The 24481-nt window shown below is 55.8% G+C and overlaps 2 protein-coding genes across 5 annotated transcripts in view; one reads left to right on the forward strand and one right to left on the reverse strand.

Annotated features, from left to right (window-relative positions):
* The window catches only part of FAF2 (Fas associated factor family member 2), a 30286-nt gene extending 22099 nt beyond the window's left edge, over positions 1 to 8187 (reverse strand). The window contains exon 1 of one of the 2 annotated variants that reach the window (XM_037907704.2): positions 7747 to 8187. In XM_037907704.2, the coding sequence (XP_037763632.1) occupies positions 7747 to 8172 (426 nt within the window). In that variant the 5' untranslated portion in view covers positions 8173 to 8187. Of the gene's footprint in view, positions 1 to 760; positions 6828 to 7746 lie in introns of those variants that run through there. The other variant, XM_037907705.2, reaches the window with a different exon arrangement.
* Positions 8188 to 9677: 1490 nt separating this feature from the next.
* On the forward strand, positions 9678 to 22083 carry CLTB (clathrin light chain B). 3 transcript variants are annotated; one of them, XM_037907716.2, is made up of 6 exons: positions 9678 to 9959; positions 14573 to 14619; positions 16922 to 17039; positions 17774 to 17885; positions 18461 to 18514; positions 19556 to 22083. In XM_037907716.2, the coding sequence occupies exons 1-6, from the start codon at positions 9794 to 9796 to the stop codon at positions 19725 to 19727; spliced, it is 669 nt and encodes a 222-aa protein (XP_037763644.1). In that variant the 5' UTR covers positions 9678 to 9793; the 3' UTR covers positions 19728 to 22083. The 3 variants fall into 3 exon arrangements, with proteins under 3 accessions (XP_037763644.1, XP_037763645.1, XP_043409009.1); XM_037907717.2 differs by lacking the exon at positions 18461 to 18514 and having other exon boundaries at positions 9681 to 9959; XM_043553074.1 differs by lacking the exons at positions 9678 to 9959; positions 14573 to 14619; positions 18461 to 18514 and adding an exon at positions 16044 to 16110.
* The last annotated feature ends 2398 nt before the right edge of the window (positions 22084 to 24481 follow it).

A 24481-nucleotide genomic window follows, 5' to 3' on the forward strand; every position in this document is an offset into this window, starting at 1 on the left:
TCGGAGCGCTTGTGCATGGCAACACTCACAGAACTAGCCATGGTGCACAAAATGAGGGGGGAATGGCTCAGTTACATTAAACTATCACAAAAACAATGAGGAGTTGGGTGGCACCTTAGAGACTAATAGATTTATTGATCCATGAATCTGAAGTGGGTTTTTTACCCATGAAAGCTTATGCCCAAATAAATCGGTTAATCTTGAAGGTGCCACTGGACTCCTTGTTGTTTTTGTGGATACAGACTAACACAGCTACCCCTCCGATATTAAACTATCAGTATAGATCAAGGAAACTGAATATTGCAACCATTTTCCCCATGCGGTAGTGATTTTAGCAGATCTCACTCCTGACAGGCACAGAGAGCACAGCTGCTGCTGGTCCCAAAAGCACCTGGGCCCATCTGCTGCCAGCCTGTTTACTGCAGTGGTGCCTGCTGAAGTTATTGACAGCTGGCATGGGAAAGGAAGAAATAAGGCTGCCACCCTCAGAACCCTTTGGGTGAGGATTGCAGAGTACCTCCACGAAAGTTTCATCGAGATCTCTCAGGAAGATTCAAGTGACATCCAACTGCTCTGCACGCCCCCTTGCCTAACTGTACAGGGGAACGAAAAGCAAACAACGCCTCTGCCTCTCTTTGTTGTACTGCTACCACTTCTAGTATTAGTGAGTGAATGAAAAGTCGATAGCTGCGTCCTGTGAAGCTGGGGATGCCATCAGTACATCACTAATCACCAACAGGAAATATATTTACACACTTACCTGAGGTTCCTTCCCCTGCACTGGGCTTGTCCATGATCTACTGCCAGGACTGACTGGATCGCAGTGGAGTCTCAAACAGGTCCTGGCTTGCAGTGCAGCCAAACCCATCAGTCACTTGTCCCCCATCCTCCTCCTCTTCCTCACTGTTCAAACTAGGGGCCTGTGACTTGGGCTTCTCGGAGATATCCAGGATGGTATGCAGGGTGGTGGCGGGGTCTCTGCGAAGTAGGCATGCAGCGCTTTGTAAAAGCAGCAAGTCCGCAGCTCAGACTGGATCGACTGTTGGCCTCCCTGGCCTTCTGATGTGCCTGCTGCAGTTCCTTTGCTTTCAGGTAGCATTGCCGCTGCTCTCATATATCCCTTCTCCTGCACGCCCCATGCAATCTGCTCGTAGAGGTCCTCTTTTCCCCACAGGCCCAGGAAATCCAATACCTTCTGTCCATTCCAAGCCAGAATGGACCTGGAGCGTGTAGCTCGCATGGTCAGCTGGGCAGTTGCACACAACAATGGAGAGCTGCTAGGTGTGCTCGCCAAACTGGACAATCATTTCAACAATCTGCAGTGCTTTAACAGGTTGGTGTGGGGGGGAGGCATCTGGTCTCTGTGACCCCTGGACAGTGAAATTCACAATTTTGACCAGAGTGGTTGGTTTCGCGCATTGGGAGACAGCTGCAGGAAGTCTGTTAAGGTTAACATAGGAAATGCAGTATCTACACTTGTACTGTGTCGGCCTCAGTATATTGACCACGGCCCAGTGCCACTCGGGGAGATGGTGTTACTGCATTACGGTAACAGCATGCTTACTCAGGTAGGAGACAAATTTAAGTGTAGACACACGCACAACTAGGTTGTCACAAGGTGGCTTACGTTGACCTAACTTTGTAGCGTAGCCTAGACATGAATGAATGTACATTCTGGGTGCCTTTTCAAAGCACTGGACCTGAGTGGACACAAGCACATACTTTATCCCGCTGCCTGCTATTTGTTCAGGCATTTGAGTTTTTACAATGGAGCATCTAAGCCTTTGAATAGCATGTGTTGTAAAGCTCCTCATCACCATCTCTTTTAATAACCCTGAAATGCCGCTAGCGATTGCATATTTACAAGATTCAGAAACTTGTTCACACCTTTGTTTTTACAGATCAGGATTACGGCTGGGCACCGTTAACAGGACTGCCTGCCCTGACAGAACATTCTCTCCTTTTTAAGTTACGCAAAATACAGTAGCAGTTTTTGGATGAAAAGCAAATATACATCACAGTTTGTTACATAAGAACGGCAATACTGGGTCAGGCCAAAGGTCCATCCAGCCCAGTAACCTGTCTGCTGACAGTGGCCAATGCCAAGTGCCCCAGAGGGAGTGAACCTAACAGGTAATGATCTAGTGATCTCTCTCCTGCCATCCATCTCCACCCTCTGACAAACAGAGGCTAGGGACACCATTCCTTCCCCATCCTGGCTAATAGCCATTAATGGACATAGCCTCCATAAATTTATCCAGTACTCTTTTAAACCCTGTTATAGTCCTAGCCTTCACAACCTCCTCAGGCAAGGAGTTCCACAGGTTGACTGTGCGCTGAGTGAAGAACTTCTTTTTATTTGTTTTAAGCCTGCTACCCATTAATTTCATTTGGTGGCCCCTAGTCCTTATATTATGGGAACAAGTAAATAACTTTTCCTTATTCACTTTCTCCACACCGCTCATGATTTTATAGATCTCTATCATATTACCCCTTAGTCTTCTCTCTTCCAAGCTGAAAAGTCCTAGCCTCTTTAATCTCTCCTCATATGGGACCTGTTCCAAACCCCTAATCATTTTAGTTCCCTTTTCTGAACCTTTTCTAATGCCAGTATATCTTTTTTGGGATGAGGGGACCACATCTGTATGCAGTATTCAAGATATGGGCGTACCATGGATTTATATAAAGGCGTACCATGGATTTATATAAGGGCAATAAGATATTCTCCATCTTATTCTCTATCCCTTTTTTAATGAGTCCTAACATCCCATTTGCTTTTTGACTGCCGCTGCAGACTGCGTGGACGTCTTCAGAGAACTATCAACAATGACTCCAAGATCTTTCTCCTGATTGGTTGTAGCTAAATTAGCCCCCATCATATTGTATGTATAGTTGGGGTTATTTTTTCTAATGTGTATTACTTTACATTTATCCACATTAAATTTCATTTGCCATTTTGTTGCCCAATCACTTAGTTTTGTGAGATCTTTTTGAAGTTCTTCTCAGTCTGCTTTGGTCTTATCTTGAGCAGTTTAGTATCATCTACAAACTTTGCCACCTCACTGTTTACCCCTTTTTCTCCAGATCATTTATGAATAAGCTGAATAGGATTAGTCCTAGGACTGACCCTTGGGGAACACCACTAGTTACCCCTCTCCTCCATTCTGAAAATTTACCATTTATTCCTACCCTTTGTTCCCAGTCTTTTAACCAGTTCTCAATCCATGAAAGGATCTTCCCTCTTATCCCATGACAACTTAATTTACGTAAGTTACCTAAGTTCCATTAGTTTTAAAGAGTGTTGATCTTTACAATATTTGCAGGAGGGCTTACAGAGCTGGTTAGCTAGGTGTATGTTTTGATGAGTACTAATTCACAACACTGTTCACTGACCATCACTGTAATATTGCAGTTGTGTTCTTGGTAACATTCCAGGCCTTATCCACAATGGCAATTTTCATGAAACCTCCCACGACTGGGAGCATTAATGTAGATCAGCCTACAACAGTTTTACCACAATTTGCATTAGTACTCCCACCACTGTTACAACCAATGGAGATGTACTGGTGATAGGAGGTTTCCCCCAAAACTGCCTGTGTAGATGCAACCTCAGGACCAGCATCAGCTTGTTAAACAGCACTTTTGCCACCATGTTCCAGTGTAGAGGCAGCATAGTTCAGAGATGTTTATAAATCATCTCACTGACGCTGAAAATAGTTTTCCACTGAATGTTAATGCCTGGTATGACTACAGTTCAAACTGTCAGTCAAGAACCATATTTAGACCATTCTTGCTGGCAAAATATTAATGCAGTTTCCCTATAGCTTGTAGGGACCTTTGTATTAACAGCAAACCCCCTCCCCTTTTTTTTAATACACTAGCCAGCAAGACCATGTTAGAAATCTGAGTAAATACCACACTTCAATTGCAGTCAGCTTTAATTTCCAGTATCTTATGTGAATTTGTCAGATAATCATGTAAAGGTTTTCCCACCAGAAAAAGTAGCACATTTTATTAGTCTTTAGTTTCAAATGCCTAAATGACATTTTCAAACAATTTCACTTAACCATAATTTTCCTCTTTACTGCTATCCAGTAGACCCTCAAAGGTATGAGCATCAGAGTTATGGACTTGCTGGTCAACTGGACAACCTGTGGAACTGGAAGTCAATCAATCAGGCAGCAGCGCAGACAAAAAAAAAAACCCAAACAAAAAGCAAATACTGCACTACTTTGGGGCTCTAGCCCTGGGGCTCAGGGCTTGAGCCACAGGGGTTGGAACTGCAGCCGCAGGGTGGAGGGGTGGTCAGGGCTCCAGGTGGGGGCTCAGGGCTTCAGCCCTGTGGCTCCACTCCCAGTTTCAGCCTCATGTGGGGTGCTGGGGCGCAGGGCTTCAGCCCTGCAGCTCCGCTCCCAGCTTCAGCTACTCATGGGGTGCTGAGGCTTTAGCTATAAGGGGAGTGCCTGTTTCAGCCCCAGCACTCCCCCTGTAGCTAAAGCCCTGAGTCCCAGTGCTCCCCCAGGTCTAAAGCCTTGAGCCCCGGTGCTCCTGTGGGGCAGAAGCCCAGAGACCCCTGGCGCCCCGAGTGTCAGAAGCCTTCCACCACCAGAGTATCTACATACTGTATCTCTCTCTGAATTCACAGGCCTTGTCCTTTTACTCAATTCACTTTACTTCTTACTATACCTTTAGACAAATATAAAGAGATAACAAAAAAGCTAATCCCAGCAAACCAGCAGTCACAAACAGGCTCTCAAGCAGAACAATGCAACCTAACACGGGGGCTCAGAATGCATGAATGCTGAATGCATTACATAACAGGAACTTTCAAAAACTACAATATCAAGAACCACAAAAGCCCCATTAAAAACAAGCATCTAGAAAGTTCAACATTTGTCTCCCATATACCACTTCAACTTCTCATATAAGATACAGAACCCTAAGAAAAAAGGTTGAAGCTGCTTTGTGAGGCAGTCCATTCCCTACAGTTTTGAGATGCAGATTAAAATCCCTGAAAGCTTCTCAGATCAAAGCAGTGAGAAGTGGAATTCAATGTTTTAGTAGCATATTTGCTCAAGAGGTCAGTACTAGCAAACATAAGATTGTGGGGGTTTGTATATTAGACTTTTAGGAAGTTTCTCTTTCTCTGGAAGACTCATATGTTGAAACATCACATAAAAGATGCAAGTCCTCACACCCTCATGACTGGCACTACTGTTAATTCCCAACCCACTGCCAAATTCCAGAGAATTATGTTTCCAAGGGCGAAGAGCATCTGACGTCTAGCAACACAAAAGCCTTTCCCAAATCTTTTTTAGAAGAGAATTTCTTTGCAAGTGTGTTTATCAAGGGTTTTGATATGTATTGTGATGCCCAAAGTATCAGAGGCATTTTGCTAACAAGTTTCCTATCTCCCCACTCCTCAAACTAAAGAGATGTTTGGCTCCTTTCAGCCGCATGCCACTATTTTACTTTTGTTAACGAATTTAGATGAGAGGTAAGTTCATTGCCTTTTTTTGAATGACACTACAGTTTTGAAAGCAAATTTCTTCTCATCACAACAGACACTATCCCATTCTGTGTCTGCAGAGGAAAGCCAACGCTCAGCCATCACTACATTAGAACACAGTCAGAACCTTGAGAATCAGGCCAGAAATGCCATAATGAACATGGATCAATAATGAAATCCTACAAAAGCAGCCTCACTTTGTTCTGGCTCCTAACAAACAGAACTGCATCTCTGTCTGGATTTCCCAAACCTACTCACATCCAGCTTCTCTCTACAGATGTCCCTAAAGACAGCCCTTGACCAAAACCAAATTAAGAACCTTTTGTTTGCTCGCACAGTATTGGACAGGACAATTCAAGGATACAAAAGGACTTAATATTTATGTTTGACTTAAAATAGAAGCTATTTTTCCATAACAAACTGAAATTAAAGTTGAAAGAATCACTTCTTGAAAAAACAAACCCTTGAAAAGAACTACGAATTTTCTTAAACACGTTAATGAGCCTGGAAATTCCAAGTTAAAGTTCCCCCTTTAAAAAAAAAAATCCAAGATACTTGTAAGTACACAAATGCAGAGTTAACTCAAACCACCTTAACTCTGCCCTCCTTTCATAAGGGAATCATGAAAACAACCAAAATTTGAAAAACATTATCCCTCCATCACCTGGTTTCATTTCATCACTGACCTTAAAGACTTTAATTACCTTTTTAAATTATACAGCTGTTATGCAGACCGCAGTCTTATTTAAAGTAACAAACAATCCATGTATAATAGATTCTTTTAACCTTAACTTCAGGTTAATTTTTTTTTAATTAAGAACTTCCTTAGGTTTTTATAAACATTTAAGAACTGATCAATGACAAGAGTCCATGTGGACCTTGCAAGCCACACAGGGATGGGCTCAATTCTTTCCAAGATAGTCTCCTGCCTCTCCTGTGTGACTGTCTCTTTCCTCAAAAAGAAAAGGAGGACTTGTGGCACCTTAGAGACTAACTAATTTATTTGAGCATAAGCTTTCGTGAGCTACCGCTCATTTCATCGGATGCATGTTTGCCAACGTGGTTTCCTGACCACCACTTCCCCCATCACGTTCACCTACATTGGGGCCATGCTTGCTTTGCAAAGCACTCATGGGGTCACATCTCCAATATGTGCTTTTTAGCCACGCAAATGTTATGATGTATGTGGAAAAACCACAGCTAACATCTAAATAATTGTACTCAACATCCACAAACAAAATTTGTGGCTGATTACTGGCTGAAGTTCTATGGCCTATGTTATCCAGGTCAGATGACATTATCACAAGGAGAAAAGGAGTATTAGTGGCACCTTAGAGACTAACCAATCTATCTGAAGCATAAGCTTTCATGAGCTACAGCCCACTTCATCAGATGCATGAATGTATCATGGATGCATCCGATGAAGTGAGCTGTAGCTCACGAAAGCTTATGCTCAAATAAACTGGTTAGTCTTTAAGATGCCACAAGTCCTCCTGTTCTTTTTGCGAATACAGACTAACACGGCTGCTACTCTGAAAATTATCACAGGGATCCCTTCTAGCCTTAAACATCTACGGACCTTCAAAACTAGGAGGTTGGAAACTTATCTGACAAAGAGAATGAGAAACTGCCTGCTTCGTCCCCCCCCACGGAAAGCTTCCCACTCAGCACTGGCAAGCACGCAAGGAATTTCCCAGGGCGCGTAATTAAAGAGGCTGGGGCAGTCTGTGAAGATTGCCCTGCGGGCAGGTGCACTGACTCATTCCCAGCTCACGTCCCGCGTGCAGGAAAGCTAATCAGAGCCCCCAGCGCCTGCAAGCCACCGGGAGGGTCCAGGGCGCCCTGCAGGACACGCTGCTCGCCGCGTGGCGAACCGGCCAGAGCGCCGGGGGGGGGGGACGGGGCGAGCAATGCACCTGCTCGCTGCGGGGCTCGGCGTGGGCGCAGCCGCTGGCCCCGTCCCGAGGGCCGCACAGCGGCAGGGGCCTCGTGCCCGTACGGTCCCCGCCCCGGGCCCTGCCCAGCCCCGCGGCCGGCGCAGGCGGAGCTCCCGGCCGCGCGCGGGCTCCCTGGGGCGGGGCCCGGCTCCGCGAGCGCCCGGGTGCCCGGCGGGACAGGGCTCGGCGGCCCCCGAGGCCCCGCCGGGGAAGTCGAGGCCGGCTTGGCCCGGCCCCCTCACCCCGCTCCCCCGTCGGGCCGCTGCGGGGCCCCGGGCCCAGCTCCCCCCTGGCCGGCACCTGGAACTGCAGCAGCCGCTCGGTCTGCTCCGCCGTCAGCTCCCGCTCCTCAGGCGCCGCCATTTTGCCGCCGCCTCTGACCCGCCGCTCCGTCACTCTCCGGAACTGACGTACCACGCCGCCGCACTTCCGCCCTGGCGCGGCGGGCAGCTGCTCCGGGGTGAGCCGGACCCATTGCCAACGGCCGCTTCCCTGGCCCAGCCGGAAAGGGCCGAGCGCCATCCGGAGATGCCCGAACCTCACTCGGGATTGTCCGGAAATACCCGAACCCTGGCACAGGTGCCACGTGACCAACCAGCGGCGATTCCCGAACTTGGAACGAAGCTGTCCGGAGATGCCCGAAGGCCGTGGTCGCGGGGGGGATCGCCGGGTTCGAATCTGACCTCCGGCCACAGCCTGGCCCCGGGCCTTCAGCCTCAGCCCCATGCGGGCACAACGGGCTGGGCTGCTGGGCTGCACGGGCCACGGATGGGCCAGCCCTCTGCACCCTGGGCTGCATTCTCCTAGGCCTGGGCAGCCCTCCTCCCACCTCCTGAGACATAGGTCAGGCCCCAGGCCTGACTGTGCTCAGCACCAGGGGCTGCAGAGGGAGATGTCAGAAGCCTGCAGGGGCCAAGTGGGGATAAGCTGTCCCCGCCGCCCCCCGCCCAGGTCTCCTCCTGGTTTCAAATAGTGGCTGGTTTAATCCTGAAACAGGAGGTTTAACCTTCCTGCCCCCCACGTGTGCTGGGGCAGTCCCTTGTCACCAGCGATAGTCTTATTTCTACACTTCTGGCCACTGGAGTGAACTTCGTTCTTGCCCTCTGCTGAATTCACGTCCCCACACCATCTCCCGCCACCCCTAATGGCACAGACCCCCCCCATCCACCACCCTGTACATACACATATCACCCCCCCTTCACACCAGTGACAAAAGGCACCAGATGGTGGGCGATTGTCCCCCTCCACTACACTCCCTTACAGCTCTGCAAACTGGTGTCCTCGGCTGGATTCTTTGCAGCCTCAGGGTTAGCAAATGTGAGGAATTTTCAAAGCAGGGGGCTTGGGAGAAACTGAGATTATGGGCAGACTCCCAGGAACAACCCTGGCTGCAGACTCCAGAAACATCCCGGAGCCATTCTGGACTGGCAGGGCTGATGTGGACGGGGGTGTCACACACACACACACGCTTTCTGGGTACCCACAGGGGGAGAAGGGCGGGGTTTCCATGTCTGGTAACTATAATGCCTCATGGTGCCCGCTGGTCTCTGCACTGACCAGCTGTGGCTGAAGGAGACCACTTCCCACAGAAATCCTGAGATGGGTCAATACTGTCCCAAGACATTTAAAAGGTGCTGGGCCAAATTTAGAATAAGGGAACAAACTGACCCCTGTGCGGGTCTGAGCAGGTAAACTCAGGTCTGTTTCTTGCTGCACACGCTCTGCTGGGCCCCTTATTCTGTTTCCAAATGTGCCCAGCCACGGAGGCTCCCTGCAGGAATACCGGCTTGTTCATCATGTGTACCGCGCCCCGGCTGTGTCCAGGGCTTTGCAGATAAGGGCCCTGCCCCAAGGAGCTTACACGGGGACAAGCCCAGGGCCTGGGGGCGCTTGGCGGGGGGCTGCTAAGTGCCACCGCTGGATGGGTGCCTCTTCCTTCCCCCTCCGCCCCGGGTGCGGGTTCAGGGAGCAGCGCCCCGCCCCGCTCCGCCGGGGGGCAGGCAGGGGTGCGCGAGGCTGCTCGCCCTGGGGAGCTGGGGCACCCGCGGGGGGCAGCGGCAGGTAGCCGGGGACCCCCGGGCTCGGAGCCCGGCGGCACCCCCCTCGGGCCCGCCTGCAGCGGCCGCCTGGGCTCGCCGCGGCCCCGCGCCGCGAAGGGTCCCGCCTTAGGGGGGCGAGCCCGGCCCCCCGCTCCCCTCTGCTCCGCCCCGGAGCCGCCCGCGCCCCGCGCCCCCCCGGGCGCCCCGCCCGCCGCCAGGCTCCGCCCGCCCGCCCGCAGTGACCGCCGCGCCCGGGCCCGCGCCGCCCCGTCCGTCCCCGGCTCCGTGCGCTGCGCGGCGGGGCCACCATGGCCGACGACTTCGGCTTCTTCTCGTCGTCGGAGAGCGGCGCCCCGGAGGAGGACCCCGCCGCCGCCTTCCTGGCCCAGCAGGAGAGCGAGATCGCCGGCATCGAGAACGACGAGGGCTTCGGGGCGGCCGACGGGGGCCCGGGGCAGGCCCCGGACATGGGGGGTGAGTGCGGGGAGGGGGCGGGCTGGGTCCGGCCTGGGGCCCCCGCTGGGGGTGGGGAATCCCCCCCCGGGGGCTGGGCAGGGCGTGTGACCCCAGTGGGGGTGGAGAATGCCCCCCATGGGGCTGGGCACGGCGTGTGACCCCAGTGGGGGTGGGGAATGCTCCCCCCCGGGGGCTGGGCACGGCGTGTGACCCCAGTGGGGGTGGAGAATGCTCCCCCCCGGGGGCTGGGCACGGCGTGTGACCCCAGTGGGGGTGGAGAATGCCCCCCATGGGGCTGGGCACGGCGTGTGACCCCAGTGGGGGTGGGGAATGCTCCCCCCTGGGGGCTGGGCACGGCGTGTGACCCCAGTGGGGGTGGAGAATGCCCCCCATGGGGCTGGGCACGGCGTGTGACCCCAATGGGGGTGGGGAATGCTCCCCCCCGGGGGCTGGGCACGGCGTGTGGCCCCAGTGGGGGTGGAGAATGCCCCCCATGGGGCTGGGCACGGCGTGTGACCCCAGTGGGGGTGGAGAATGCTCCCCCCCGGGGGCTGGGCACGGCGTGTGGCCCCAGTGGGGGTGGGGAATGCTCCCCCCTCGTGGGGCTGGGCACGGCGTGTGGCCCCAGTGGGGGTGGGGAATGCTCCCCCCTCGTGGGGCTGGGCACGGCGTGTGGCCCCAGTGGGGGTGGGGAATGCTCCCCCCTCGTGGGGCTGGGCACGGCGTGTGGCCCCAGTGGGGGTGGAGAATGCCCCTCATGGGGCTGGGCACAGCATGTAACCCCAATGGGGGTGGGGAATGCTCCCTCCCCCCATGGGGCTGGGCACGGCGTGTGACTCCAGTGAGGGTGGGGAATGCTCCCCCCCATGGGGCTGGGCACGGCGTGTGACCCCAGTGGGGGTGGGGAATGCTTCCCCCTCGTGGGGCTGGGCACGGCGTGTGGCCCCAGTGGGGGTGGGGAATGCTCCCTCCTCGTGGGGCTGGGCACGGCGTGTGGCCCCAGTGGGGGTGGGGAATGCTCCCCCCTCGTGGGGCTGGGCACGGCGTGTGGCCCCAGTGGGGGTGGGGAATGCTCCCCCCTCGTGGGGCTGGGCACGGCGTGTGGCCCCAGTGGGGGTGGGGAATGCTCCCCCCTCGTGGGGCTGGGCACAGCATGTAACCCCAATGGGGGTGGGGAATGCTCCCTCCCCCCATGGGGCTGGGCACGGCGTGTGACTCCAGTGAGGGTGGGGAATGCTCCCCCCCATGGGGCTGGGCACGGCGTGTGACCCCAGTGGGGGTGGGGAATGCCCCCCCCGGGGGGGCTGGGCACGGCGTGTGGCCCCAGTGGTTCCGTTCCCCACTCTGCAGTGGGTGGAATGGGCTCACCGCCTGCCCGAGGAGTAGGGTTCCCAGGTCCCTTCTATACGTCTGGCAGGGGCTGAGCACAGATGTTGTTACCCTGGAGTGGCTGCCGCGGCTCAGGGATCCCTGGGAAGGGCTGGTGCTGCTCGCTTTGGGCTTTGCTCTCCCAGTGCTGCTTACTAAAGATCAGGACACAGCGGCCACTTCTCAGCGTGACGTGCCCCGGGAACTCCTGCCCCATAGGGCTGGGCTGATGTCAGGCAGCAGCAGGGCAAAGGCGAGCTGCCCCAGCTCTGCCCTGCCATGACCCCTCTACAAAGGAGAGGAGGCTAAGTCTCTGTGGCTCATTCAGGCAATAAGGGGCCCCTCATGCTGGCTGCGGGGTGGGCTTGTGAAGGGGGCGGTCGGCTTGTCACATGCGACATGAGCACATCAGGGCTTGGAAGGCCGCAGGCCTGGCTCTCCTCTAGCCCAGCGTAGGGACAGGTTGGTGGAGTTCACAGCAGAGCCAGACTCTGGGCCCAGGGAGGCATTGGGAGTAGCAGCTGGAAATGCTGCCAGACAAGATCCAGCCAGCCACGGGATTGGGTGTAGCCACCTACTTAGTGTGTGTGCGTGCAAGAGTGTGAGGGGGTGGAGGAGAAGGGAGGGTGCGGCTCTGCAGGGGTGGGAAACAGCATCAGAGAGGGATCTAAGGCCCTGCTGGGGCTGGAGCAGCTGGCAGGGTGGAAGGTTGAAGTCTGCTTCTGCAGGCCCCTGTGTCATGGTGTCTCTCCCTGGGGTAGCCTCCCCTAAGGCCATTAGCTCAGCTGGGCTGAAGCTGTGAGCTCCAAGGCTGGTCTGGTCCTTGCCTGACTGCATTGGCTGTGTGAATCCAGGACATGGGGGTCCAACTGAGCTGCAGGCCCCTGCCTGCCTTCATGTCATTGGGGAGAACCCAGAGCTCACTCTAGGTGGAGGCAGGGGCCTCTTCTCGGTGCTCCACTACCCCTCCAAGGCCTTCAAAGTGGCTGGAGTCTGGCTCCCCTGTGCCCCAAATAGCCTTCACCTCTGTTGGAATTATCAGTAATATTAGAAATAATTAATATTAATATGGGAGACTACCAGACACAAGTTTAACTGTACATTCCTTTATTATGATACTTTTGACAATTGCTCAGAACATGCCTGACTGCCTAAAAATAAGCAGCCATTGTAGCTGAGACAGCACAATGTGATCAGAAGCACGTCATCAGTGTACTTATGGATGGGCCAGACCTCGGGAAAGCAGCCTCATCCTGGTGTGCTCCAGCGTAATGAGTGAGGTCTGACAAAGAACCCTCAAACTCATCACTCTTTTTATACCAGTGCTGCCATTGCCACTTGAGCCAACAAATACTTCACACTTCACCCTCATTTTCAAACTGAATCCAGATGGGATGTACAACCTCCTTTCTCCCCGGGTCTTTCCTCCTCCTCTCGTCCCCTCCGACCTGCTGTACAACAGCTTTTGCATGCCACCTGGACTCACCTAGCCTTTATTTTTAAGATAGCACGGGTATGTGGGGTGAGCAGGTCCATGTTGGCTCCTTTTAAGACAGATTCTTGTTGTCTTATTTGAAACCATCTGCAGTCACCCCTACCGATCAGAGGCCTTCTTTGTAGAAACTGTCCCTTATCTCATTAATTACTTTTTGAACCAGACATCCTTCCTCCTCCATTCCTTCTGGCCTCATAACTCGTGATTTTCAAGGCCTTCTTTCTACTAACTAGTCAGGGCCTTGCTTCACAATGTGTATGTTTTCTTAACCAAAGCTAACTTTAGTTCTTTACTGTAATATTTATTCCACAACCTAACAGCCGGGAGCCTGGCCAACATGCCCAACACGCTCATCTCAGGAACCGATCTCTGAAGGGGCGAGGGCGGGGGTGGATAATTCTGCCCATTTTATAGAGGGAGAGACTGAGCCACAGAGGGAGGGGACCTGCCCAGTCACAGGGCGTCAATGCTTGTGCTGCGAGTAGAACCCAGAACTTCCAGTTCCCAGCCCGTAAGCAATGTCCCTCCTCCCAGCTCTGAAGCTGTGAGCTCCAAGGCTGGTCTGGTCCTTGCCTGACTGCATTGGCCGTGTGAATCCAGGACATGGGGGTCCAACTGAGCTCCTCCCAGCTCCGCCCTGTTGGAGCATTTCCCCAGATGTGGCATTGGGAGCCTCAGCAGCTGACTCCCTGGTGGCCCCGCCAAAGGCTCCGGGACCCCTCTCTTGGAAGCTCTGTCCTGCCTGCCTGGGGATGGCACGGCACCCACAAAGTGGAGTCAAAATGGTCCAGCCTCTGTTTGGGATTCCCAGCAGCTGGTTGGAGGGATTCAGCTGATTGCCCCTCTGAATGACCAATCACGTGTGCCCATGTGTGACCTCGCAGCTGAGGGGCCTTGCCTTTGGTTGGAATGTTTGAAAGATGGGGGCATATTTGTTGTTACTAATAATAGTCTTAATAACAATCAGTGCACTTCAACCTGGCCAGCCTCCCGGCTTGGGAGCAGAGCCCTGCAATTGCTCTGATCACTGGATAAGATAAAGCACCAGGAAAAGTGTCCTAAGGACCTGAGCCAAACCCCCTCGAACACGTGTCTGGGGGGAGAGGTGGAGGGGGATGCTCCACAGAGGGGGAGTCTCACACCCTGGGGCTAGCACTGAGCCCCCCAGACGAGGAGGTTGGAGATTCCAGATTCCCACCAGCAGGAGGTTCAGGGATGTCTCTGCTGGAGCCGGGTCCCTCAGCTACAAGGGCTTTAAATCCCAACGTGGCAGCTTAAAATCTTGCCACCTTTCCCTAGGCAGCCCGGAGGATGCAGGGCGGGTGGGCATTATGTGATCACAGTGCTGGGAGCAGGGGGCTGCTGCCTTTTGCATGAGCTGAAGTGAAGCCAGGGGAATTACTGTCAGCAAAGTGAGGGACCCCAACATGGACTAGAGCCAGGGAGATGGTGCTGCACAAGCTTCCCTTTGCACAGCTCTGACCCACAGCCCCCCGCTGTCCTAGCCCTGTGTGCTCCACCCACACAGTTCTGCCAATGCCCTTCACTTCCGACCCACAGCCCCCCTTCTATCCTGGCCCTGGGCTCCCCCCCATAGCTCTCCCAGTGCCATTCAGTCATGACCCCCTGCTCTTTCAGCCATGAGCTCTTCACTCCCCTCTCACCCCAACACACACAGCTCTGTGCGCCAAGCTGAAAGCAGCAATCGTGGGTCCCTCGTGTGCTGCTAACAGCCGGGTAACATGTTTCTCTCCTGTCTCCCATGCAGCTGACTTTGAGGACGTGGGGGCCACTGTGAATGGAGATGTCTTTCAGGTGAGAGCCAGACCCTTTGCCCTGCCCTGCACTTAGGGACGGTCAGCCAGTGGGTTTGCTTGGACCCTGGCATCCTGCCTCTGCACCCGGGTGCTGCTCTGCTGCTCATGGAAACATCCCACATCCGTATGTGAGCAAGGGGGAGCCCGGTGCTCCATCCCTGCCCTGTTTCCTTGACATGCCAGCCCGTCTGCCTGTGCCAGGGCATTAGAGGTGACGGAACTGGACTGAGCAGCAGGGTCCTGTGGGTTCCTGACCATTCTGGCTGGATTAAAGTCCCACCTATTCCCCCTGTTGGATCTGTGCTCAAGTGAGGGATGTCCCCCAGCTGGGGAGCTGCAGCAACCAAAGGGTCTAGAGCTGGGGGCAGCCTGTTGGAGCTGAATTGGGAGACAGAAAACCCAGAGAGAACCTCCCCAAAGGCCTTGTATTTCTCCAGCCCACCCAGTCTCTTCGTTAAATGGGCTGCGGCTGTCCCGGGGCAGCTGGATGGCCTCTCTCGGCAGAGGCTGGAGCCGAGAGGCGATGAGGAGGGTAGTGGGACAGCAGTGGGGTCCAGCCTCTTGCTCCTGCTCGTAGAAAATGATGGCACCTGGGAGGGACGTGTGACACCTCCTTTCCAAGTTGGAGCAGCCCAGCTGGTTTATCAGCCTGGTTTTCCTCGTACTTCAGCTGGCACAAGTCAGGGCAAGCCCCACAGATCCCAGCGAGAGGAGACCCGGACGCAGAGATTTAGGGGCCCCAGCCTCTCTCTGGGGTCCTGTCGCTACAGTACGTTCCACTGGTGTTGGACTCATGGGGCCTCCGGTCACAATGCCAATCCCCACCCAGGGGCATGGGCATGCGCAGCACTTCCCTTTGCATCTGCTAGGGACATGCCTCCCAGGACCCCCTCTCCAGGTCTCAGTCACTGTCTGCACGGGCAGAGTGCTCAGCCCCCTCCCCAGACCCGGCTGTGTGGGGTGGAGGGAGAGTAGTGGCTCCTGGCAGGGAAGAATATTTCACCCCTCCACGTAGCTAGTCAGTGGGGTGGGTGGGTTGGCTGGGCTTGCTTCATGGGAGGATGATCCCATCAGACAGGGAGAGACTTAATTAGATCAGGGCATCTCAGAGGAGAGCTGCACCCTAATAGCCCTGCTCAGTGGAAGGAGGGGCTGGGGGCGTGGAGGGGTTTGGGCAGAGAGCACCTTCCACCGGCTATGCTATGTCATGGCCTGGTCCTGAGCAGGGCTAAGTACCTGCATCGCCCAGTGATTTCGGTGCTTGGTCCTCGCAGGGGAGAGCTTTGAATCGGAGCTCTGCTCAGATGTCCAAGTGGCCCCTCCTCACACGCAGGATGGGCTCAAGGATGAGCTGCAGACTCCAGGGCCCAAAGAATCATCTCTGCTCCAGGACAGGGAGCTGTAGCCTCCCCTCCAGCTGTAGCTGCCTTCCAAGTGTAGCCCTTTTGACCCAGCAGCGATGGGGATCGGCCCTCGCTGGGCCCTGCAGGTGTGTGGGGCTGGCAGAGGGATCTGCCCCTGATCTCTGTGCAGTCGCTGAGAGGGGAAGGTGGGGTTGATGCTATCTAGAGGCAGAACAGCACCACCTTGCGGGCCCTGTGGGACTGAGCCTTCGGCACCAGCTCTTCCCAACTCCCCTGGTCAGAGCTATAACGCCCCTCGTTATCGGTGACTGTGCCCAGCCCCTCCCTCCGGGGACTCGGCGGTGAGGGCGGGACACCAGGGGTGAAGCCAGCAATATGACACTAGGACCCAGAAATAGGGAGGCGTCCGGCTCCAAGCAGTGGAGGGATCGGGTGGAGGGATCAGTAGCAGGACGGTGCCCTATCAGAATGACACTGACATCACAGGCGCATGAGCCAGGTGGCTGCGTCTGCCCCGTGATGTCAGTTGTTAGGATGATGTCACAAAGGTGCAGCCCGTAGCCCCTCCCCAGAGCAGCAGCAGCTGATGGGGGCGTGACGGGGACAGACATGAAAGTCGTGTTGGCAGCGAATGGCAAGTTCTATCGGGTTGCGCCGGTGAGTGGCTACTTGGCAGGAGGCGAGTGGGAGATGCTGGGCCCTGAGGAGCTGGGCAGTGGGACAGGTTTGATGCTGTTAGAAGGTGCCAGGCTGGCAGCTAGGTGCCTAGCTTAGTGCAGGCAAGCTGGCTTCTTGGAGAGGAGGGTGTCTGGCCTCAGTGGCTGAGGTTCCTCCCCACCACATGCCCTTGCTGCGCCCTGCTTGCAGAGGGGCTGAGGGCAGGCAGGGAGTGCTGGAGAGGGCTGCTTTTCATGGGGGAGTGCTTGTGTCCCGCAGGAATCCAACGGCCCCACGGACGGCTACGCAGCCATCGCCCGGGCTGACAGGCTGACCCAGGAGCCCGAGAGCATCCGCAAATGGCGGGAGGAGCAAAAGAAACGGTTGCAGGAGCTGGGTGAGTGGGGTGGGCAGGGCGGGTGGCTCCTCCACACAGCACAGAGACCCTGCCTGCCTCTGTCCCTAGCAGCTGTGGAGAGCCTGGGCTCCTGGCACTTTCAGCCCTTGTCTACCTGCTGCATTGATCATACACCCACTGCCACGCTCCCAAGCATCCCGGGAGACAGTCTACCCCTCCCTGCCAGCAAATGCCCCTGGCTCATGTTCCCTGACCCTGGCTGGGGCGCCGACCCAAAGGCCAGGCTCCCTGCAGGCTCAGGCTTCCCCAGCAGGAAGTGTGGGTAGGTGCCGCAGCTCCTACGCTGCCTGCACGCCTCTCTCACTGAAGCCTCCTCTTGCGCGCTCCACTCGGCTTCTGCAGCGGGAGGGCATGGAGAGAGCGGGCCACACGCAGGCGCTGAAAGCCAGGTCAGTGGCCATGGCTGGAAGGGCCCTAGTTCTTTGGGGCTGCAGAGCCCCTCGGGCATGCGATTTAGCTGGGAGGATGGGAAGCTCCTGCCACCTTGTGCTGGAGCAGCAGGGTGGTCTTGTGACAAGAGCATCTGCCCCGTTGGGATGTGGGGATTCCCTCAGGACAGAGTCTCTGACAGGACCCTGCTGCCTATACAGCCCTGTCTGCCTCTGTTCTCCTACCAAGGGAGTGAGCTGACCCAGACTGGGTGGGGCACCCCCTGCAGCAGAGCCTGCTGTGTGTCTGGCTGGCTGCTGACCGTCTGTCCTGCTGTGCTCTAGATGCTGCTTCGAAGGTGACGGAGCAGGAATGGCGCGAAAAGGCCAAGAAGGACCTGGAGGAGTGGAACGTGCGTCAGAACGAGCAGATGGAGAAGAACCGAGTTAACAACAGGTATTGCGGGGGATGGCGTGGCGGGGCCGGCCGGTGATGCAGGGAGCCTGTCGCTCAGCTGAGCTGTGTGCAGCCAGAGGAGGTGCTGGGGGTTGGTCCACCCAGAGTCCCCCTAAAGCCAGATCCACAGTGCCCCATGCCAGCAACAGTCACTGTCAGTAATAGCTCACAGTCTCCTGGTGCCGTGAAATGCAGCCACCGTGGCCTGGAGCTCAGCAGAGGGGTGGTGGGGATCTTTGTCAGGAAATAGGGTCAGACCCCTACTCCTCTGAGAGGTGTTCTGTCTGCCTCGCTCCAGAAGGTCTCATCCTGTCCAGATGCTGCTGGTTTCCGTGGTGCTGATGCTGTGGCATCTGAGCACTGAGTCAGTCCGATTTCCTGCCTGCCTGCCTCGCGCCGAGGGGTTTCTGTGTACCTGCCCTGCTGCCGGGTGTCTGCTCAGCTCCGGGGTCACTAGTGAATCGGAACAGGTTCCCTGCCCGTCGCGCTGGGGAAGGACACTAACCCCGTCTCTCTCTCTCTCTCTCTCTAACCCTTTGCCTGCCTGGCTGCTCTGTCTCCTGCTCACGCGCTAGGATTGCTGACAAAGCATTTTACCAGCAGCCGGACGCCGACGTGATCGGCTATGTGTATGTGCCTCTTGCTGTCTCTGTGTCCTTTCCCTAGAGGGTCCTGGGGGAGCCAGGCGGGCCTGGGGATTTCAAACCCCAGAGACACTCGCTGCCCAAATAGGGGTTCCCAGGGGCCCTTGGCCTCAAGGGTGGCGGCACCCAGCTGAGCACGTCCTACCGGCAGATTCACAAGAGGTGAGTGGGGCTCTGGGTCATGCCTGTTAAGGCAGATAGAAAGCGGGGAGATGCCCCATCAAGAATCTGCCCCCCAGGCTCACGCCCCTGGGAGGAGATTGCTGCACCTGCCTCCCCAGGGCTGGCTGGGCAACGTCCCAGGTGAGCGCAGGGCCCAAGGAGTCTGAGCGCAGCGAGGGTCAGCACCTGGGGCACCCTTCACGCGAGGCAGACGGCTCTGTCTGGATGTGTAAGAGCCTCGCTCACTGCTGGGAGCCAGGGCCCAGGGGCACAGGAACCAGCTGTCTCAGGCCTGGAGATCTGGGAGCATGAGCCCAGCAGCTGGAGCGGGAGGATAGTTTGCAGGGTGGGGGGGTGTTTCCCCAGCCCAGAGAGCAGACGTTCCCTCTTACCGGGGCTGGGCTGGCCTCAGGCTCGGGCAGACAGGCTGGCTGTGCTGAGCCCAGCGGCTCTAGGACAGTAGGATAGCAATGGCCAGGCCATTCCTGATGCTGTTGTTTGTGACACTGGGCTCCCAACATCCCCCATATCCCCAAAGCAAAGGGGCAGGTGGCTAGTTTCTCTTGGGAGCAGCTGGCTGGGGCCCCCGGATCTCCTGTTCTCTGTCTCTCCTAGTTCTGCATCCCCAAGCGCTTGCTCTGGAATGGCCCAGCCAGGACTCTGTGTCCCAGAAGGAGGGGGTGTTGCCTGATCGTGGGAGAGGAGATGGGGGTGAACCAGGTGGGAGTGCAGGTGTGGTGCCTAGCAGCCCCTGGGTCCTACCCACTGGGAAACAGGAACCTCCCTGGTCTCAGGAGGGGAGATCCAGCAGCCCCCTCTCCTTCAGAGACTGACCCCCGCATCTCTCCCACCTGTCTCCCCCAGGGCCTCGGAGGAAGCCTTCCTGAAGGAGTCCAAGGAAGAAAACCCCGGCACAGAGTGGGAGAAGGTGGCCCAGCTGTGTGACTTCAACCCCAAGAGCAGCAAGCAATGGAAGGACGTGTCGAGGATGCGCTCGGTGCTCATCTCCCTCAAACAGACACCCCTGTCCCGCTAGCCGCCCGCCCAGCACGACCAAAGAGTCGGGGGGCAGGGGCGGACATGGGCCACTCCTCCGCCAGCGGGCTCGCCTGGACCAGCACATCAGGTTCAGTTGGACGCCAGCAAGGGGCGCTGCTGCCCCCGCCCCCGCTCCCCCGCCCCCTTTGCTCCCCGGTGCACGTGGCTGATTTGGTTGGGTCGCTGGTTGTAACTGTCCCCCTGATTTTCCTTTGCTTAAAGGGTGCATTGGTCTCTTTTTACACTTATTTATTACCATGGTGGTTCCCTGGGCAGCAGGGCTGGGCTCCCTCCCCCGCTGCTTCTGGGGAGAGGAGCTCGACGCCGGCAGGCCAGGCACAGGCCTCTGACACTGTGAGAGATCCCGGGGTCTCCTTGCTGTCCCTCACACCGACTCTCCCTTCTCTGCCTCAAACCCATCCAGCTTCTTCCCCCGGGGCGGAGAGCTGAGCCAGTTCGGTGGGAGCAAACCCTGCCGCCTTCTGCCTGAGATGCTGGGCCACAGCACTGGGTGACAGCGGGATGAGAGGCAACATTGTCTAGTATCCTAGCATGGGGCTGGGAGCCAGGACGCCTGGGTTCTACTCCCAGCTCCCCGTGGGACCCTGGCCCTCCTGTGTCCGCCTGTAACAGGGGATGGCTGTGACACTGGGAGGGGCAGGGCTGGTTCCTGGCTGCACAGGTGTGACATCAGCCAGAGGCAGCGGCTAGGTGCACACAAGCTGCCAGGGAAAAAGGAGAATCCCAGTCATGGGCGCTCCAGGCGGGGCAGAGCTGAGAGCATGCAGGAGCGTCTGGGTCTGGGAGGTAGCAACCCCCAGCTCCTCCTCCAGTGTTAGTGTGAGTCTCTGGCATTGCAGTACTGGAGAGGCAATGGCAGTGGCTAACCCTGCCCTGGGGAACTCTCTGCCACAGGATAGTGCTGAGGCTGAGCTCCCAGGATTGGGCATGTGGCTGGCTAAGGACACATCAATGGGTTTGATAAGTCAAGTTCGGGGCTCAGAAGAAACCTCCCCTAGGGGAACTTATTCCACCACTGCTCATTAGGGAACTTCTTGTTCCTCCCTCTGGAACACCTCTCATGGAGACAGGATACCAGGCTCGATGAGCCCCTGGGCTGAGCTGCTCCGGCACTTCCTCTGCTCCTAAGTGAAGGTGGCTGGGAGGGGAGTGCTGAGCTCAAGCAGAGCTGCCCCTGCTCTGCTGCAGGGGACACGGGCTGAGATCCCTGTTTGCGCTTGGCCAGGGAGAGAAAACGCCCACCGGCCCGCGCGTGGACTTGATATTCCAGAGGAAAAACTCTAGCTCTGGTGTTTGGACTCTGCCCTGCCTCTGAGCAACCGATGAGCCCTCAAAAAATAAGGGGAGTGCCTGGGGTGGGGACAGGTACCGGCTGAGGCAGCCTGGCCTAGTGGCTTCACGTTCTCTCGCTGCTGTTTCTTCTGTCCCACCCCTGGCCTGCCAGCTAAAGGGACTCCACTGTCCTCCCCTGAGCGATGCCCTTTGAGGAGGGGGCTCAGCTTCCTCCCCAAGCACCTTATCTGTCAATAGGGTCTTGGTGGGGCCAGGGCAGCCCCATCTAGCTCCCAGCACAGGGAGCCTGGAGGCTAGAAACCATCTCTGCACTCAGGAGCAGACAGGCACGCTGGACCCTCTTCGCCCTTGGGCTCTGTCTCCTGCCATGTTCTTGCGCTCTCTGTCCTGGCCGCATGCGCCTTGGGCAGGGACTGGGTCAGGTGTAATGCAGCATGGCTTACAGGGACCTCACACAGGGCATGCTGCCTGGTGCTGGGTGGGGAGAGCAGGCTGGGAGGAGACACTGGCAGGGAGCTCAGGGCAAAGTCCATAAAGCCAGGAGCCCCCTCCAGCCAATGGGGTGAGGCACAGGGGAACCTCTCTCCCCTGCAGACCCAGCCCTGCCCATGAGCTAATTGGACATGGCTGTCATAGGGCCCCGCCTGCCTCTGCTCCAGCTTAGTTCTGCTGGGCGTTAGCCCTGCTGCTCAGGTGGGTTAGGCCAGGTTTAGGGCTGCAGCTCTTGACAGGTGCTCCGAGATGCCAGGCTGGGATTTCCTGCTCCAGGACCCTGATCGTGGCAGAGCAGCAGCTTGGAACTGGGCCTAGCTCCTGCATGAATAGGGGGCAGGAAGCATGGCTTGGGCATCCCCCCCTCATTCCCAGTGGGGAGCAGGACCCCGGGGTGATCGCTGGTACTGCTGCTTTACAGACAAGGGCCCGGATCCTGTTCCTCCTCCTGCCCGGTGACAGCTCTGGGGAGCACTATGCCTGTTGTATATCCCCCCTGCTTTGGTATATGTGACCTTGTACAAATAAACTGACATGACTCCACCCCAGCCCAAGGAGCAGTTTCTCGCTTGCTTTCTTTCTAGGCTGATGCTTCTCTGAGCGGGCATGGGGGAATCCACCGCAGCTGCTGTGCTGAGCCCACAAACTGGGCACTGCAGACTGGGGTAGGGCTAAAAGGAGACCTTAGGGTGGAGCCACCCTAAAGAAAAGCAGGAGTGACCTGGTCAGGGCAGGAACGCTGAGTTGGCTCTGCAGCTTTACTACCAGCAGTTGCTGTGGGCTCAGCTCAGGGCTGGCAGGTCAGGGTTGTTGAATTCTGAGCCTCGAGGAAGCAGAGAGCTAATCATGATCTTGTTTGGAGTTGGGCTTCCCTCACACAGCTGGGGTTTCTCCTGAGCAGACACTGCCAGTCTCTCTCCATTCAGACTTCAGCCTCTGGGGTAGCTTTCATTGTGCAGACCCTCAGGCTCCAGGGGAGGGGTACTCTGAGCCTTGCTGGATTAGATGGTAGAAGCAGCTACCCCCTGGCCTGAAACAAGTCAACTCCAGTTGTCCAATGCAGAATCCTCTTTGGAGGTAGCCTCAGTGATGGAGCCAAGACATGGAAAGGAAGGTTCACCCAAAGGAAGGTTTATTAAGCAGCAGCCTCCACCCAACTGAAGATAAACAGTTTCACCTGTCAACACGATCAGATACAATGCACCGGCCTCCTGCAGGCCACCTCCCAGGACCAGGGCGGAACATGCTACTTCCAAAGCGGAGGTTCACAGGACCTGGCTGTATTTATTCCCAGCAGAGACAAGAACCTCAGCATGCCTGACACTGGGGTGTCAGCTATCATGAAACTGTCCCCTTACCTTAAATCCAAACTGCCCCTTGTGAAGCAGATCCTGGCTGGGTGAGATGAGCCAACCCCACCACTCTGAGCCCTGCCAGATTGCAAATGAACAAGGTGCTTGCCAGACTAACCCTGCAATCCCTTCCTCCTGTGCCAAGATTCAAAGCCACAGCACCCTTGGCTGAAACAAGATACCCTGTCCATCCAAATGGCCAATGCAAGTCACTGGGGTCTGGCCGGGGAAGGGTGGTGGGAGGCAGCAAGAGGTATGTTACTAAGTCTTTGTTCTCTGACTTCATCCTGTCCAGCCTTGCTTCCAAGTAGCTTTACTCTGCTCAGAGACGCTGCGCTTACAGGCTTCCACATTCACTGTCTCAAAGACTCGAGGCCATTTGGCTCTGTTTACAAGTACAGGGCAGCAAACCTCCTGGGATCTGAGAGGCAAGCTGGGACCCTCCCCAGTCACAAAGATTCCCTGGACACAATATGGCATGGAGACCCCCTCATGGCACAAATCTTCTGCATAGATCATCATGTCTGTTGTGTGTAGCTCCTTATGTTCTTCCTTTTGTCAGCCGCTCAATGCAGGACCCCAGCCACCAGTCTGGTGCTGTCAATACCATCTGCTTTCTGCCTTTCTCCTTCAGAGTCCTGCACTATGCAGCTGCCAAAAGGAAGGACAGGAGAACTACACCCTGCAGATATGATTAGATTCAACAGACCATTTCCCTCCCTCTCATTAAATCCTCCCACCCCAGCTCTGCATGTCTGACCTAGGAAGAGGAAAGATTCTTTATAATATTGATGTAGCTCCAAAAGTGCCTGCTAAAGGAGGATCCTTATTCATTGAGATTTTTTCCCATCTTTCAATGTTAATACTAAACACATTCCAGTTAATGCATGGAGAGCTTTTAGACAGAGCTTCCTGCTGGGAAGTTTAAGACAGGAGAAAATACTGCTCCCCTTGGGCATCGGAGACTCAGAATGCAGGAACTTCTAGTTCTTGACAAAGGTTGATTAGTTTCACAGCAGTTAAACTCCAACCATTAATATTAAAAAACCCACAGACCTGATGTGACCCCACCTTTGAAACTCTCCAGTTTCACACATTCCAACAGGGAGCTGCATTTCCTGTGTCCTAATCTCCATCACTACAGCAGCAGTTCTCTACCTGGTTTTTTCCCCATTGTACATAAGGACCCTTCACAATTTCCCTCTGCTTTGGAATTCAATGTCCTGATCAGAATCTCACTGCAATTCTCTCTTTACAAAGCATGGGTGCAGTTGGCTTATGGTTGGTAACCTAATAGATCTCACATTCTTTCCAGACAAGCCCTGGTCATGGGATGTGATCTCTCTAGACAGGATCTAGCCCCAGAGAGGGGGACTGTTCTCTCCCATCCACAGTATTTTGGTCCCACTCCCTGCCCGGAAAGATTCATCACTTGATCGTGCCTAAGGGTCAGCACAGCCCGTTCCCCAGGGGGGTCACCAAGGCAATGGATCCAGCGGCCATTAATAATGCTGGGTGCTAGAGACTGATGCTGCCAGTGGGTCCCCCAGGAAAGGATGAGTGCCCATGAAGTCAAGAAATCTCGCAGGTCAGG

The sequence above is a fragment of the Chelonia mydas genome, chromosome 8 (genome assembly GCF_015237465.2).
Source record: "Chelonia mydas isolate rCheMyd1 chromosome 8, rCheMyd1.pri.v2, whole genome shotgun sequence".
In the NCBI taxonomy this organism is placed as follows: domain Eukaryota; kingdom Metazoa; phylum Chordata; order Testudines; family Cheloniidae; genus Chelonia; species Chelonia mydas.

What these genes read in the sequence shown, in the direction of transcription:
- CLTB (XM_037907716.2), top strand. Translation starts at nt 9,794, where the DNA reads ATGGCCGACGACTTCGGCTTCTTCTCGTCGTCGGAGAGCGGCGCCCCG. An exon ending in AAGAACCGAGTTAACAACAG is followed by an intron (nt 17,886 to 18,460) that starts GTATTGCGGGGG and finishes CTCACGCGCTAG; the next exon opens with GATTGCTGACAAAGCATTTT. An exon ending in GCCGACGTGATCGGCTATGT is followed by an intron (nt 18,515 to 19,555) that starts GTATGTGCCTCT and finishes TGTCTCCCCCAG; the next exon opens with GGCCTCGGAGGAAGCCTTCC.